This window comes from Sorex fumeus, unplaced genomic scaffold (genome assembly GCF_029834395.1).
Source record: "Sorex fumeus unplaced genomic scaffold, SorFum_2.1 ptg000122l, whole genome shotgun sequence".
Taxonomy (NCBI): domain Eukaryota; kingdom Metazoa; phylum Chordata; class Mammalia; order Eulipotyphla; family Soricidae; genus Sorex; species Sorex fumeus.
Genome location: NW_026606179.1, coordinates 49,103,970 through 49,121,567, shown reverse-complemented (window position 1 = coordinate 49,121,567; position 17,598 = coordinate 49,103,970). Strand labels below are relative to the sequence as shown.

At 53.3% G+C, this 17,598-nt stretch overlaps 1 protein-coding gene across 2 annotated transcripts; it reads right to left on the bottom strand.

Annotated features, from left to right (window-relative positions):
- Positions 1 to 9,264: 9,264 nt before the first annotated feature.
- Positions 9,265 to 17,323, bottom strand: CA7 (carbonic anhydrase 7). Of its 2 annotated transcripts, XM_056136311.1 has the most exons (7): positions 17,172 to 17,323; positions 14,604 to 14,801; positions 11,933 to 12,051; positions 11,061 to 11,156; positions 10,894 to 10,956; positions 10,280 to 10,435; positions 9,267 to 9,891 (listed from the first exon to the last, which is right to left on the bottom strand). In XM_056136311.1, exons 1-7 carry the CDS (start codon positions 17,209 to 17,211, stop codon positions 9,769 to 9,771), a joined length of 795 nt encoding a protein of 264 aa, XP_055992286.1. In that variant the 5' UTR covers positions 17,212 to 17,323; the 3' UTR covers positions 9,267 to 9,768. The 2 variants fall into 2 exon arrangements, with proteins under 2 accessions (XP_055992287.1, XP_055992286.1); XM_056136312.1 differs by lacking the exon at positions 11,061 to 11,156 and having other exon boundaries at positions 9,265 to 9,891.
- Positions 17,324 to 17,598: the final 275 nt, after the last annotated feature.

The following is a 17,598-nucleotide window of genomic DNA, read 5'->3' as shown; positions in this document are numbered from 1 at the left end:
GTGACTCCACTGGGGACTTGTCTTCCTCCCTCTGGCTTACTTTGCTTATCACGGTACCCTCCAATTCCATATAAGTTGCAGCAAATGGAATAATTTAATTTTTCCTTGTGATTGCATAGTATTCTGTTGCACATATATGCCACAACTTCTTTTTTTTGTTTTCTTTTTGTCATAACTTCTTTATTCATTTTTCTGTTGTAGGACATTTGTCTTGTTTCCATATCTTGGCTATTGTGCTAAACACTGTAATGGACAAAGGTGTGCATTTTTTTTTCTGAGGTAGATGCCAAGAAGTGGAATCACTGGGTCATATGGGAGCTTAATTCTTTTTTTTTTTAATTTTTGGTTTTTGGGCCACCCCTGGTGATGCTCCTGGCTCTGTGCTCAGGGATCACCCCTGGAAGGACTTGGAGTATCATATGGGATGCTGGGGATTGAACCCAGATCACCTGCATGCAAGGCAAATGTCCTATCCATTGTACAATTTGGCTCTCTCTATTCTTACTTTTTTGACAAATCTTCTTACTGCTCTTCATAATGGTTGGACCAGACAATAAACAACTAGCCATGAGTGATGCTTCCTTTTTCACCACATCCCTGCCAACATTGGTAGTTACCAGTTTTATTGCTGTATGACAGTCTCACTGGTGTGTGATGAAAACCTCACTGTTTTGATTTGTAATTCCTTGATAATAATAAGTGTTGAACACTTTTTCATCTATTTCTTGACCACCCAAAAACATAACCCCTTCACAGAAGTTCCATTCACCTACTCTCCCCATTTTATTTTTTCTTTTTTTTAAATTTTATTTTATTTTTATAAAGTAATTCACAATATTTAATTACATTTAATATTCTAACACCAATCCCACCACCATCATACATTTTTGCCACCATATTTTGGATATTTCCATTCTGAACCCCAACCCCTGCCCCAAAGCAAAACCAAAATAATTTATATTGTATGGTTTGTTATGAATAAACTGCTGAGAATGCTCCAAAAAATTTTCCTTAGAGGAGAATGTGTGAAGATTGTTGTATTTCATACAGGGATCATTAAGCCCTTCTATAAGAGATTACTAATATGCTATTAAGGGTTGAGCCTTGGGTGCTTATGTACATATATCTGTAAAAATTTATTTTCCTCTAAAATTGATTGCCTTCTACTTTAAGCCTCATCAAATTGGTGCACTATTCTAAGAGTATGAGTGGTGTGAGGTATGAGATGTCTCATGGCCACACGGTCCAGGGAGAGGTTTACTCATGCGTGAGGCTGAGCCCAAGTGTGTGGAGAATGGCTGTGAGCATGGTGGCGGTTGAGTTCTGGAGGTTTTCAGCTGCTGGGGCTGGGTCCCTTGGGGTAGGGAGGGGCCTCACCCGCCCCCCTTCATGGAGCCCTGAATGAAACAGCCTGGTGCGAGTTCCAGAGGCATGGCTATGGCAGTGTCATGTTATGCTCTCTTCCAAGAGAGAAGGATACTGAGTCTCTGGATTATGGCTGTGGGTGAGATTATCCAGCGCCAACCAGAGGTGGCTTCTGGGTTTGACTGCCAAGTTGCCGGAAACGTGCTCTCCCCAGTTCTTGATGGGTCATTGAGTCTTTGTTACTGAACTTTGTGAGTGCTTTTTATACTTTGGGTACATGCCCATTTATTTTTGGTTTGGCTTTGCTTTTGTTTGGTTTTGGACCACACCTGGCAGTGCTCAATCCTTACTCCTGGCTCTGCTCTCAGGGGTCACTCCTGGTGGTGGTGCTCGGGGCACCAGATGGAGTTCTGGAGTTAGAACCTGGGTAGGCTGCATGCAAGACAAATGCCCTATCCACTGTGCTATCACTCCAGCCTTGCAGTATTTGTCCTTAATCTCATGTATTGTGTGCAGATTATATTTTCCCTTTCTTTAGTAGGGAGTCTTTTTTCTTTTAGCCTAGATTCTTTTGCCTTGTAAAACCTTTTAAACTTATTGTTATCTTTGCAGATGAAACCAAAGCATTAAAAAACCTGAGGTTCAGATCCTGGAGAGATCTTATGAGAGTTTCCTCAATGCATTTTATAGTCTCAGGTCTAATCTCTTTATGACAGAAACACCTACCAACCCAAAGGTGGGTCAGCTTCCTGCTAAGTGGCCTCTGCTCTCTCTCCACTGCAATGTGGCTAAGGATGTGTCAGGGAGGAGGCAGGGGTTGGACAACATAATGCACTGCATGCTCTGGGAATTATTTGGTTTCAAAAGATGTGAATGAGCGAAATCTGAACAAGGCAGGTTGATGAGCTGGTAATCAATGATAATGATAATAAGTAAAAACACAACAAAGTGGATAGCTGGCTTTGGTTTTTGGTTATGTAAGAGAATGTCCTTGATTTTAGGAAAAACCACTGAAGTATTTAGGGATAAAATGGGACCATATTTCCCACTCATTCTCAAACCATTTCTAAAATGTATCTATATGATGAGAGCGGGAGGAAGCCACATGCCAAAATGGGGAACTGGGCACCCCCTCCATATTCTCTCAGTAAAATAACAGACTTACTTCTCAATAAGTCTGAAATCATGCTAAAGTTAAATATCAAAAGGAAGAACAATTTTCTTTGAAAAATGTGGAATCTGGGGCCAAGAGATAGTACAGCAGATTGGGCACTAGCCTTGCACATGTCTGACCTGAGTTCAACCCTGGCATCACACAGGGTTCCCCAAAGACCTGTGATTCCTGCACACAGAGCCAGGAATAAGCTTTGAGCACCACTGAGTGTTGCCCAGAATTAGTCAAACAAGCAAAAGTGGGATCTGATCATGGAACCCCAAACACTGGCCTTTTCTCTGACCCATGGCTGCATCCCCAGGTGCAGGGGACAGGTCAGGAGGGAAACAGCCTGTTCACAGCTGGCCAGTGAAGCTGCCTGAGCTCGTTAACTCTGGCTGCAGCCCGACCCCTGACATTCTTTCCTCAGAATGACCTCTGACCTCAGGGGCGCCAGGCTGAGAGCAGGCAGGTGTCTCAGACAGCAGAGCTGACTGTGGCTGCTCAGCCTCTAGCCCCCAGGAGTCACTGGGGTCACTACTGGCGCCTGTTCCAGCAACCAGGCTGGCACTCAGCTAACCCCTCTAAACCTGGGGTCAGAGAGCCCATCTGAGTGCCTCTGACAGAGATGAGGAGCCTCCCTCCAGGTCCCCGCTGTGGCCCCAAAAACCCTCAGGCTTCTGGATTTAATGCTGGAGACAGAGCACCAAAGGCAAGGCTGCCTCCTAAATACCTTTTTAGCTCACTGGCCCTGCCTGCAATGGTGCCATCAGAGTCCCATTCTTGTGAGAGAGGATCTGCTTCCCAGCACCATCGCCCCAGGTAGCACAGCCCCCCAGGACCACCCCACCCCCGCCACTGGGCCCCCAGGGAGTCCTGCAGTTGTTTCATGTAAATCAGTTCTATCTCCCTCTGAGCCACCTTGTGAGGGATGGAAAAAAGACTGGCTGTTCTCTGGCCACATCAAGAGACAAAGGTTAGGGATTTGGGGACCTGTTTCCAATCATCCACCCATACCCCGTTTTGCCCCAGCACCAGTGTCCCTTCTGTTTGAGAAACAAACACCAGAATCTTCCATGTTCACAGAATCTAGGTCCCCCTCAGAATCTTGATCCATCAGTGGTACATTCTGGTACTGAGGATGGCTTAGACTTGAGGTGGAGACCTACCCTTCCACATAGGGGCCTCCCCATAATGCCCAGGCTGGGGGTGGTTCCCCTCCCATTTCGCCCTGCACCTGGGTAGCCGGGTAGTTGCCAGGTTAAAGGCCACTGTCCTGCTCCCCACCTCCCCACTTGGGCACCAGTGTGACCCCTCCCTTGTCTGCAGCCCCATTGTGCTGTCTTGCACCATCTCCCTTAGTCCCTCCTATGTCCCTGTCCCCAGCCCTTCCACTTTGCCCATAGAGCAGCATGCTGAGCTATAGGTTCCTAGCTAGCTTTTAGGGGGACCTCTCCCCAGATCCCTATGACAAAAGCACCTGTAGAGGGAACCTGGAGATTTGGAGTAGTTTCTTCAGATGGATCTGGGTATAAGTCTTCAGAGCTACCCTAACTCCTGGCACCACCACCCCCAACCTCCCCTCACCCCCAGAGAAGGAGATGGTGGGGACTCGGAATCTGGCCCCTGGGAAGTGTTTTGGAAGGAAATTGGTTGCCTGGTCTAGGCACACTTGACAGGTATGTCCACTGCCTCTGCTGCCCTCCCTCCCCCCACCAACTCACACACAGGTCTCCTGGAGAGATGCCCTGGCTCCCTTTCTGGTTTCTTGGGATCATCTTTACTTGGAGACCCTAAAAATGCCCAGCATCATCAAGGAGGAAACTGTGCCCTTCCTGAGGATTTTTTTTTTTTACTTTTTTGGGTCATACCCAGTGATGCTCAAGGGATTATTCCTGGTAATTTTTGACTCTACACTCAAGAATTATGCCTAATGCTGCACAGGGAACCATATGGGATGCTGGGGTCAAACCTGGGTCAGCTGGATCACTCAGATCATCCCAGTGTGCAAAACAAATGCTCTACCCACTGTACTATCTCTCCAGCCCTCTTGGAGCATTCTTGAAGTCGAGTTCACAGGATACTGTTAGTGAGGAGCTAATTCCATTTGGAGATTTAAAAAAAGATCAAATTTTGAACTGTGCTTGTATCTGAACAAGGCCACTTTTTGGTTTCAAATAGTTTTAAATGGAGTCACACCCACAAACCACCTCTGGTACCATGATCCAGAGACTCATAAATAAATCTCGAAAGAGATCAACAAGTTGCAAAGATTCTTCTGGATCCTGTGCAAGGCTGAGTAGCCCTGGGGCCCTTCTGAGGATCCACCCAAATAGAGGTTCCATCAGCTGAAAACCTCCACACTCCACTCCACAATCACCAACACACTCATAGTTGGACTCCATGTTCAGGATGAGCCTCATCTAAAAATTAATCTGTTGGAAAACTGAGGTATGTGGGTTTTGTGTCTGAAATCTCCAGGCTTCATGGAGTCAGGGATGGACTACCTCCCCGCATCTCCCTGAACTTCCAGAAGTTCTAGCAGTCATGCACATGTTCCTAAGCTGCCACCCAGTTAAAAATTTAACTCTAACTATATCACCCCTTAAAACATCTCAAGCTCTAAGGTACTGATAAACCAGAAGAAGCACACCAGATTGGATGGGATGTAATGTAGAAAGCAACAAATCTCAATTAACAGAATATAAACACAGAAGGCTTAACTTGTAGCAACATCTTTGTAATCTCTTATGCAAGGGCTTAATGACTCCATGGTGAAATACAACAATCTTCACTAACTTTCTTCTAAGGAACTATTTTTGAACATAGCACAGTGGGTAGGGCATTCACCTTGCACGCGGCTGACCCGGATTCGATTCCTCCATCCCTCTCGAAGAGCCTGGTAAGCTACTGAGAGTATCCCGCCCACACGGCAAAGCTACTGTGATGTATTCGATATGCCAAAAACAGTAACAAGTCTCACAATGGTGAGACGTTACTGGTGCCCGCTCCAGCAAATCGATGAACAACAGGAGGACAGTGCTACAGTGCTAAGCAATACAAAATAAATTATTGAGGGCCTGCTATGGGGGCAGGCTTAAGGGTGGTTGGTAAATTGGAAATAAGGGTGGTGGGAAGATGCAATGGTGGGGGATTTGTATTAGAATATTGAATGTCTATAACAAATCATCATGAACAATTTTGTAATAAATAAAATGACAAAAACCATTTTAAATGGAAAAAAGCTCATGAAGGGAAAGGATTTAGGGGGTGAGGACTCTTGGCCAGCTGGGGTCACTATTAGAAAGGCAGTTCCTGATTCTCAGGTCCCCTGGAAGCACTGGCACTTCAGGCCTCTTGCTCCACCCACAGGTGGCCACCACCATGCCCAGCACTCTCAGCCCAGATCAGCTGCCTGGGTTAGTGCCAGCAAGTAACAGGGCAGATCTGGGTTCAAATTCTCTCTTCACTGATCATCTTAAGCTCCTGTTGATCAGTACTACCCTCCTAGGGATACTAATGATGTTGGGGGTTCTGGGAGGGAGGAGCAGGGGCTCCCAGCTCTTTTCCTAGTGACCTGCCACCACCTGCCCCACAGCTGAGCAAACTCTATCCTGAGAGCTCTCCTCTTCTTATTCACCTAAATCCTGGAGGTCAGGTGGATAAGGACCCCCCCAGATCAGACCTGGGTGCTGCCCTGGATAAGGGATTCTTCCCTTGGGCCCTGGTCGGGAGGCCAATGGGGCATCCCTCTCTTCTCTGCACCCCCGTACTCTAACCCTCCCCTTCCTGACATTCTCCTATGCAGCCCAGAGTTAGATATTGACCTGGGAGAGGTTTAGGGGTGAGGGCCCAGTGATCCCCTCCCTGACCATCTCCCTCATGCTCAGTGCACTGGTTCAGGCAATCCTCATCTGTGAACCTCCAAGTCCTGCCCCAATTCCCTCCAATAAGCCCCCCACCTTCAGAACCAGTCCAGTGTGGTCACTACCTGGCTTCTCCCCTCCTGCTCTGGTCCTGCGGGTCTCGCTGATCTTGGATCTCTAAAACCTTTGAGCTCTGCAGACTGGGGCTGGGGCAAACATGCATGGTGGTGCCTGAGGGTATATGACCCCTTCAGTTTTGCACCCCCAGAATCACTCATCTCCCAAGGATTCAACAGGTTCAGCTCCATGACTCCTCTGCAGCCCCTAACATCCCTTCCCAAATCTTTGTTTATGGGTTTTTGGATTTCTTTTGGCTAGAGAGTTGGCTATCCCAATCAAAGAATTGTACACATGTGTTTCTGGCCAACTCTATTAGAACTTAGTTGAATTAACATTACAAACACACTTTAACCATTCACAATATTAAGAAGAAAAAAAACCCCAACAGCTTGCATTTCCATTCTTTGCAGGAAAAAAAATATTATGTTCCATTGTATGCAGGAGCATATTTTGCTGGTTTGAGGAGAGTATGACGCGCAGTTTTCTAGCAATTGTCTCTGTTTCTTTTTCACAGCATTGTTTTTGCTCTGGCTGATAGCTGCTAGGTTTTAATTTAGTTGTTTCCCATTAATGATTCTGATTTCAGATTTTCATTTGTTTTGCTTGTGTTTTGTCCTCATGTAACATTGGTGAGGATCCAGGAATATGACACAAAGGTAGAATAAACATTAATTTTGTGCATTCTTTGGTAATTTTGGTTTTTTTAACTACAAAGCTTTGCTACAAATTGTGCATTTTATTCAAATCAGTGATCTATGTTTGTGTGATTTCTTAAACATAATTATTGATTATAAAAAACGTAGCATCATATGTCACTCCTAGTTAGAATTAGTTTATTTTCGTATCTCTATGCTGTATTTTAACACTTTGTATTACTTAGGGCTGGAGCAATAGCACAGTGGTAGGGCATTCGCCTTGCACACAGCCAGCCTGGTTGAGCCAGGTTCGATTCCTCCACCCCTCTCAGAGAGCCTGACAAGCTACCGAGAGTATTCAGCCAAATACAGTAACAAGAAGTCTCACAATGGAGACGTTACTGGGCCCGCTTGAGCAAATCAATGAACAATGGGAGGACAGTGTTATTACTTAGGTTATATTGCTTTGATTAAAATATGGCTCAAGTAAATAAACTGTCCCATTCATATTAAAACAGTGTGCAAAACTGTAAGTAAAATGTGTTGTGAATTGTAAAAAAAAATAGCCTGTGTGTCTTTGGGGGTGGGTCAGGTGCTGGGAATCAAGCCAGGGACATCCTATGTGTGAGGCATGATCGAGGCATGTGCTTTTCTGGAGCTCTATCCCCAGATCACACCCTCCGCCTCTCATATCTCTGCCCCCCGTTTCCCCCCATGCAGCCCTTCAGCTTCAAGGTCCAAGGCCCAAGGCAGCCCCTCTACTCCCCACCATTCTCCTGTGCTCAGACCCCAACATTTCTCTATCTCCCAGCCCCTCCCTCTGAGCTCCTCAATGTTCTGCCTACCTAACCTCCATTAGGTCCTCCCCAGGGTCCCCTGTCTCTGCTCTCCACCCAGGTACACACTCACATAGAGCTGAAGCGGTATTTGGGTGCCACCCCCAGATCTCTCACCCAGCTCTCTGCTCTTCTGGCCTGGCCCCACCACCATCCAGTCATATTCCCTGGGTTCTCCGCTACACCAGACGCTTCAACACTCCCATTAGAAAGTCCAGCAGTGGCTCAGGACCTGAAAAAGTTCCCAGGACAAGGGTGTGGCTTTGAGCTCAGTCACAGTGCTGGGGAGCTGACTCCCAGGGCTGGGCATAAGCTTTGCAAGCGGAAAGTCCAGGTTCTACCCCTGGCAAGGCACCCTGAGCACCCCCAGGAGTGACCCCTGAGTGATGTGCAGCACTGTTGGATGAGACCCTGAATCTAAACAGAACTAGTTCCTTGTGCTGCTGCTATGTGCTGCGGATTCAGCTGCAGGCCTCTAGAGTCTTGGCAGCCCACACTGTCCTTCCCATTGCTTTCCCATTTCTTCCCTGGCAGTCTATTTATTTATTTAGCTTTTGGAGCCATACCCAGTGATGCTCAGGGGTTACTCCTGACTCTGCACTCAGGAATTACTCCTGGCAGTGCTTGGGGGAACCATATGGGATGCTGGGGACTGAACCCGGGCCAGCCAGGTGCAAGGCAAACACCCTACCTGCTGTACTATCTCTCTGGCCCCTGCAAAGTCTAAAAAGGCATCAGGGAGATAGTTCAAAAGGCAAGGCGCTTATGCCTTGCATGTCAGAGGCCCCGTGTTCGGCACTGTCAGATCTAGGCCTGTTGGCCCTTAAGTACCACCAGGTGTGGCCCTGGTGGTCCCCAGGACCCCTGGGCCTGAGCAGCACCACATGCGGACCCAAGAATTGAGCCACCCTGTCCCGGGGGCCAAGCACCACCAAGAGTGGCTCTACGTTCTCTAAGAACTACTTGGGAGGTAGTTCAAATTTTTTTTGAATGCTCCCATTAGTCTTGGGACAGGAATTCCGCCCACCTGCCCTGCTCTGTCCTCACACTCCCTGTCCCTCCCTGGACGGACACATCATAAAGCTGAGGATGACCGCAGCACAGACATTCAAAGGGATTCGCTGCACAGATGAATTTATTAACCAACATGAGGATGGCTTGTCACCTGGATGGCTTTGGTGGCTGGCAGGGACGGGGGGTGGGGGTGGGGGCAGGAGGGAGGGATGCAGGGGGCGGGGCAGTGCTAAGGGGAGAAATTGGGGAATAAGGGAAAGCTGTTGCCAGTGCCATTCCAGCAGCAGGTGGCTGGAGGGAGAAGGCCACGGCCCCTCCGGCCACCGGGTGCTGACTTCAACGGCCTGGCACTGAGGTGCCGCGTGCGTGGCGGAGGCTGCAGAAGAGGTAACGCCAGAGGTAACGCCGAGGGGCAGCTCTGCCTGCCTCTAATTATTGCTTAAGTCTTCCTGGCTTTGCCCGCAGCCTGCCCCGCCGAGCCTGATCTCGTCCATCAATCACAGTGTGAGCTCCGGGGAAGGGGGTTAGGGGTGGGGGGGCGATGAACCTTAGGGTCCTGGAGAAGCTGAGGTGACCCCAGGCTGGGCCCACGCTCAGCTCTAGCCCTTCCTCTCCCCAACTCCAGGGCCCCATCAAGAAACCTCCAGGGTGGCCAAGGACAAACTGGCCAGAGGCTGTCCACGGCACCCCCAGGCGGGGAGCCTCAATGGTTTGGTGTCTGCTGACGTGGAAGCCCTTGATAGGATGGTGCCTAGTAGCTGGTGGGGCAGGTGGGCAGCTCAGGCCCGGAAGGAGGCCTTGACCACCCGTCCCTTGAGTGGCTGTGGCGGCCGGAAGTTGTTCACCATGTGAATCCTCTCATCGTCTTCCGAGGTGAAAAGTAAGCTTCGAAACTTCTCCATCTGAGAAGATAGAAAAGATGAGGGGGGCATGGGGGACTGCCTTTTTCGACCCCAAGCACATTCTCTGACTCTCCCTTTTTGGCCTCCAACTTCATTTATTCACTGAAGGACTCGCACCCCGGACCCCGCTCTCTCCAGTTCCAGTTCAGAGCCTGACAGCAGCGGCTAGTCACAGAATTCAGGGGTCTCCCCTCCCACTCAGTGTCTAGGTCCTTACAGGCAGCAAAACCAGACAACTCCCAACCCAGAGACTCAATGATGATTAGCAAAAAGACTGGAGCCATGACCGTGGGGGTTCAGGTCGTGGGGTGCTGACTGGGAGAGTCACAGGTCCTTAGAGGGACGCCGAGCACTGCAACCCTCTGCCTGGTACTTTGGGAGGACTCACCTGCCTCTCCGAGATGCTAATGGGCTCCCTGAGCACGATCCAGGTGACGCTCTCGCTCAGCGGGGGGGTCGTCAGGGAGCCCGGGTAGGTCCAGTAGTGCCGGCTGGTGGGCAGGAGGCACTTGGGGTTGAAGCAGCTGAACTGGGCCTTGGTGCCCTGGACAGGGCCGAGGATCCGGGAATCAGCACGGGCAGCCTCATGGCTGCCCACTGATGCAAATCATAGGCACATGTCTGCAGTCCCAGATGCAGCCCCAGCCAGTCCATTCCCCCGTCCACCCCCTCCCCATCGAGTGTAAAAGTTGTGATTCCTCCCGAGCCCTTTGTCACCCCCCTCCCCATCCTCTCCCTGGCCTTCAGTGACCCTGAGTGGCCCTGTCTGTGCGTGTCCAGCTGCCTAGTGAGCATCTTGGCAATCCTATGCTCCACAGGGTTGGATCTGAGGGTCTCAGTAGAGCCCCAAGAACCTGGGAACGGGAGCAAGGAGCACGGCTCTTCCAGCACTGCCTGGTGCCCTTCATCTCAGCAAGGGCCTGTCTGCTCCTGGGTCCAGTACTGCCCCCCACGCTCCCCTCCAGGCTGCTTTGGGCCAGGCCCACAGACCCCTGCTCTCACCTTAAACCGCACCATGTAGAGGGCATCGGTCAGGCGGTTCATGCTGGGGTGCTCATTGCCTGTCTGTAGGGGAGAGGGTCAGGTGAGTCTAGCATCCCCTACGGTCTGGAACCGGGGGCAGTGCCAGGCCTCCCGTGCCCCTCCTGGCCCCACTTCACCCCCCTCACCTCCAGGAAGACACCGACCACAGCCAGGCCATCGGGTGCCGAGGCCGCCTCCCCAAAGGTGCTGTACTTGGTGGCATTCCAGTGAACCAGGTGCAGCTACGGGGTGACAACCGGCCAGGGCTTAGCGCCTGCCAGGGACCAGGGGAGCTGGGACCCAGGCTTACTGGACTCCCAGCAAACTCCAGGTCTGCTGCAGGGGGAGGGGGGTGAAGCGGGGGCGGGCGGCGGTAGCTTGACAAAGCTCTGAGAGACAACATCCTCCATATTGTGGGTCCATCCTTCCCTGAGCCCACGGAGCCCGGCAAGGGCGCCGGTCCTCCACCAAGTCAATGTTAAACAGATGAGTGTCCCGGAGCTGAATGCAAAGGAGAGGGTGGAGCTACCGGACAGACGCTCTGGAGAAGCATCCCTGGAGGAGAACGGTGTGGGCCAAAGGCTGAGTGGGTGGACAAGACAGGGGCCAGCCCTGGGCTGAGGGAGGAGCATGTACAGATCAGCGGGGGACTCAAGGCCAGGAAGGCCAGGCCTGCTGGGCCTGGAATGCCAGCCCCACTCTTTTTTTGACCACACCCAAGGGTTCTCAGGGGACCATTTGTGGTGCTGGGGGGAGAACAGGGGTCAGCTCTGGGCAAGGCCAGTGCACGTTCCCTACTGTTTCTCCAGCCCCAGATCCAGTTGGAAAGGGGGTGACTCAGGGCATGGGGGACTGGATTTGCCTTTCAGAGAACTAGACACATGGACCAGGCCAGCAAGGGTTAGAGTTCAGGTAAAGACCCTGAGCTGGGGTGGGTGGAGGGCATCCATCTGGCTTGGCGCCCACCCCCGGCTCTCCTCTCCCTGATAGGGTGTGGGGGGGATAGGAGGGCCCTTACCTCGCTGGGGAATGACTTGCCATCCACCGTGTGCTCCGAGCCCACGCTGTGCTTCTGGCCCCAGTGGAAATGGAATTGCTTGAGCCGGTAGGGCCCCTCCAGAGGCCCCCCAGTCACCACTGCAGGAAAAAATGGGGTGTGGACCTAAGTGGCACCCCAGAGAGCATCCAGGCATTGCCCAGGGCTGGGAGGCTTTCCATTCAGAAAATTCACTGCACAGAATTTGGTCCCATCCCTACCCAGGCCCCTCGCTCCTAGACTGGGTCTGGGCAGAGATCCCAGGCAGCCTGCAGGTGGCAGAAGAACCTGGCAATGACAGGACAATGACAGGACTATCACTCCCTCATTCCCATCTAATTTTTCAGGTAATGTGGGGCCTGGCTTCCTGGGCTCCCATCACCACTATCAAAAGAATCTCTTACTTCTGGAGCCCTGGCCCAGGGCTGGGTTCAGAGGATTACTTTGTTTAGTTCTCCCAGTAACCCATGAGGGACAGAATTAACTGTCTCTGTATTAGTAAGAAGTAATGGCACAGAGAGGGCAAGGCATTGGCCCAACATCACACAGCATGGCCCTGAGCTAGGCTCTAAGGCTATCATATTTCCTATGCAAGTCTAGAGCCAGAGCCCTGATCACCAGGCTGTGCTGCCTCCCCCCAAATCTTACGTCTCCCCAGGTCCTTGTTGCTGTCTAAAGGCCACTGAGTCCCCACTCGGATGGCCAGGTCCAGATAGCTCCAGTGTGCCTCCTTCATGGCCTCCTGGGGAGGGTCCCACCATGCTGGTTCTGGGCCTTCCCTACTACCTGGTGAGTATGGTCACACCAGGCCTGAAGAGACGGATTGAATCACCAGCTGAAAGGGATCCAGCGGGGCCTGAATGTGAGCCCTGGGATCGGGTGACAGCCCCAGACTCAGAGTGTGACAGGGCCCCTCCAGGAGGGGTGCCCAGGGCAGGACCTTCCCCCACAGAGCCCTAGAGGAGAAGGAGGGAGAGTTGAGAGAAGTCCCCCGCCTCCTTCCACCCCACTTCCCTACACACACACACACACACACACACACACACACACACACACACACTTGCTGCCCAGCCTGATCCGAGATGCTGAGCCTGTCATGATGAATCTGGGAGAAAAGAGAAGCTCGTTCTGGAGCCAAGCTCAGGGGTCCAGTGAAGAAGGTGTCAGGAGCCCTAGATTCGAAGGCTGAACTCCCTAGTCTGACCTGTGAGCACCAAATCCTTCCTTTCACTGAGCATTCACTGTGTGCCCAGCCCTCAGCTGACTTTGTACCCATGAACTCCTTGAGGAGGACAAGTTGTTCCCGGGCCTGATGCTCAGAAAAGCAGGAATCCTGCCCAAGGTCACACGACTCGGGAGTGGCAGAGTCCCAACTGTCTTCTGTTTGGGCTTAATCTCTTTCTGTGGGCTCCCTGTCATCGCAGTTCTGGGAATCTGGGGGAGCAGAGGGAGCCCCAGAAAAGCCTGGAAGTAGACCTCCTTGAACCTGGCCCTGCATCAGAGGCTTCTCTAAGTATCAATGTTGAGCCTCAGTGGCCTCTGAAGGCTGTTTGGGTGGCCTGGGACCCTTCCCAAAGCTTTGAGTGACTCTTCCTTAGAATCTAGTACCAGGAAATGCTGTGTCCCTCTTCCAAGGACTGACTAGACATTCTTCCTCCTGCAGCAAGAACTAGACCTGAACTTCTTTCTCTTTACTCCTAGCTTGCCAAGGAACTCAGATCTGAGCAACTAAGCCAGAAAGTCTGTTTCTTTACCTACTTCTTGACTTCTTCTTTAGAACAGAAGTTCCCTGGAGTCCTTAGTTGTGTGTGTTGGGGGAAGGGGAGACAGGAAGCAGGGGACAGAGCACCAACCATCCCCTTACCCAAGGAAGCAGCCAGTTCTTCTTCACTGGCCGGGCCCAAAGACAAAATTCCTTCATTAGGGAATATTCTTGAGCTCTCTAAGACCTGACTGCAGACAAACATGGATTCTATTCTAGGGCAAAGAAACTTGGGAAGGAGCTGCCCGAAGTTCCCACTGGCCTCTCCGACCCAGGATGATGGGGATCTTGAGGTCAGGAGTGGACTGGCGAGAGGATCTTTATATGGGGCGGGACTGGCTCTGGGCCCCACAGCTCCCAAACTCTCTGTGCTCACCCATGTTAGTGGTGGTGCAGAGGAATAAAAGAGCAGCAGAGGTGGGCGCAGGGCCACAGCACCTTTTAGCTCCATTCTCTCTCTCTCTCTCTCTCTCTCTGTCTCTCTCTCTCTCTCTCTCTCTCTCTCTCTCTCTCTCTCTCTCTCTCTCTCTCTCTCTCTCTGTTGCATTTGGCCAGATCACAGAGAGGAGAGATTGGCCATAGGCCACCCTGCCCCTCACTAATGGGGCAGGGAATGAAAAATCAAACCAGCCTAAAGTGTGGTGGATGAGAAGGAGGGGGAAAAACATTTCTTGGGCATCTGCTGTAGACCAGCTCAACATCCCTGCAGTTCTGTGGCCCTGGAGAGGAGAGCAGCCTCCGCTGCTTGCATTGCATGCACAAGGGCATAGACCTGAGCCGGAGGCTCTGGAGCTGGAGAGAGGACCTGCCTTCTCTACCTCAGCCTGATGCCCCTCCCGAGCCTGTCCACAGCGGGCGGGCAGAGCACCAGTTCTGGCACAGACCACTTACCGGTTCGGTCATCATTGTCATTGAAGTCCACCTGGACAGAGTGTCCGTTGTTGGTGATGCTGACAGACCTGCAGGCCTCATAGGACAGCTCCAGAGGCTTCAGGCTGGGCGAGTAGACAGCCTGGCTGGACACGATGTTGATGGGGGACTGGCGCTCTCCCTGGGCAATGGGAAACAGCTTGTGCCACTGTGAAGGGCCTGCAGTGGGCAGAGGGCAAGGATCAGACATCTCTCGGCTACATGCTGAGGGCATCCGTGGGCCATGGTCCCCTTGTCTTCTTTTCTCAGGGAGGTTGGGGAGATATACCAGAGGTGCTGGGGGTGGGCTACTCCCAACTGGGTGCTCAGGGCTTGCTCGTGGAGGTGCTCAGGAGACCATGTGGTGTCAGGGCATGAGCCCGGGTCTCCAGCCTTCTCTCTGGTGTGCTTTCAGAGGTCCCAGATCGAAGATGGGCAGCTTGGGCCACCAATCTGTCACTTCCCCTCTCACCATCCTTTCCCTTGTCTGTGAAATGAGCTCACTAACATTCACCTCCTAGAGTTGACAGGAAGCCTAGAGGGGCCGTCTGGACAGCAGACTCACCCCCATACCCAGTACATGCTCAGAGGGGTCCCCCAAACCCTGGTGTCCCCAGTCTGATGCTAGCCACTTCCCCTTCCCCTGCCTTAGACATGTTCATGGTGATGTTCACCGGGGCCTCACTTTGACTTGAGAGATGTCTCAGCTCCACAAAGGCCCCTAGTGAAGGAGAGAGCAGCAGGGGTGCTGTTTCTCAGATGAGGGAACTGAGAGCCCCTCAGGCATGTGCATGCTTGGGTATGGTATAAGTATGTGTGCGTGGCCTGCCCCAGCTGCCCTTCCCTGACATGTGCCCAGCGATCCACCTATTTCCTCCTTGCACACCCATGTGCTCAGTGACCAGCAACACGCACGACTGCAAACATGCATGTCCCTGCTGACTCCATCTAACACACACGTGTGCACCCTCCCATACAAACACACCCTGTTGCAAACCAAGGTCTGCATGAAAAGATGCCAGCAAACATACTTGTGCGCGCCTGCGTGCACACACACACACACACACACACACACACACACACCTGCACGTACACCCACAGGCGCCCACCACCTGCCTCCCAGAGCCTCCATCTGTAGCCTGGAGGCTCGGCATCTCCCCGGGGAACATCCTGAGATGCGACCTATTTTTAGCGCCATCGCCGGCTGGTGCTTCTCCCCGTTTTTGGCTTCTTAAGTTTTCCTGAGAAAACAGCAGCAGGTGCCGACGGAGCCGAGGCCCCAGTGGATGACTCAGAATGGTGGCCCAGACCCACTGGGTTATTTTTGAAGTCCTATGAGCACGTCGCATGCTGGCACCTCCCTCTGCCTGTTCCCTTCCCTCCTTACCCCCAGAAGGTACCACCTTGGTCTGGCTGATGATGGGCAGGGACCTGAGGGTGGCAGGCCTCAGAGCATCCTGGCTGTTCACAACTAGAGACAGGACCAGCAAGGCTAGAGTTGGGGGCTCCCTCTCCTGGGGACACCCTTAGATGTTGGCCCAGAGCAGGTGCAGGAGGAACTGGAGCTTCGCGGGGTCTGTCCACCTGCCCTTTCCCTGCTTCATTCCATCCTTGCAGCTCTACGTGGCCTTTTCCTGGATCTCTTTACCATGTACGCCCACAGGATAGCCTAATTTGGGGTTCTCCCCTCCAAATTAGGCTATCCTGTCCTTGGGGGTCTTGGGGAAAGGCAGAGACAGCAGGCACCTCCCTGAGCCCCCCCCCCCCCCCAGCATTGCAAAGTCCTGCCCCCCATAGCCTGACCAGCGCAGGGCCCACACACATGCTAGGGATGCGGGAACAGAGCAGTGAGGTCCCTGCTCCAGGTTGGTAAGAAGTAGCCCAGAGCCGGACCAAGCCTGCCTGGTTCTCCCTTCTGCCGCCCTTTCTTTCTTCTTTGCCTCCCCCTCCCCACCCCCACCTCAACTGAGCGACGGAGCGCCTGTTACTGGTCAGCTTGTCGGGCCCGTCACCCCAGAGGTGGGTTCGGGCCAGCGGCTCTGGCGTCTCAAGCCGGGACGTGCTCACACATCCCGCTCTATGCGGAAGCCCGGACCCAGGCGTGCGCCCCTGTATGCCCCCGCCCTCACATACCTCCAGCACGACAGCCAAGACGATGCTTCCTCGGGGAAGCTCTCCCGGGGACACTGCGCCCTTGCCCCCGCGGAGCCCCTCCCGGGAGGTCCCCCGCACACACACGCCGTGCGCGCTCCCCGCACAGACACCGCGCACCGCGCTCCGCCCCGACCACCCCGCGCTGCCCGGGGCCCTCTCGGCCCGCAGCGGCGCCCTCCGGGGCGCGTGAGCAAGTGTCGGGCTCGGGTCCGAACGAGCGCCACAGCTGCCTGGGGCTGCGCGGAGGAGGCGGCGGGATGCGCGGGCGGGCAGGCGGCGCGGACTTCGCGCCGGGTGCAGGAAGGGGGTTGCCAGGGTCCCGGGCCGGCCTGGAGGGTGGGGGCTGGAGGGGTTGGGGAGCCCCGGTCGGGGCGGCGTGCCGGCGGGGGCGCCTACCGTCGTTCTGGCCGTAGCCCCAGCCGTGGTGGCCGGTCATGCCGCTGCCGTCCCCGCAGCCCTGCACCTGCCCGCTCGGCTCGGCTCCGGCTCCGCGCTCCGGGCTGCGGCTCCGGCCCCGCGCCTTGCAGCCTCTTAAAGCGGTGGCGGGCGGGAGGAGCAGTTCCCAGGGGACCCGCCCCCCCACCCCCCAGCAGGGCGAGAGAGGCCGTCTCTGCCCCACCCCCGCCCCTCCACCCGCTGGCCACTTGAGCCCGGGGATCCGATGAGAGGCGTGGGGACCTAGCCCTGCTCCAGCCCAGCGCTCCCTGGACAGAGGACGGTCTGTTCCCAGGACTGAGACACTAGCCCCGCTTAGGGCTCATACCCTCCACTTTCCCCAGGCTTGTTCCTGAGCTGTAAAACCCACCACCAGCAGCCCCCTGAG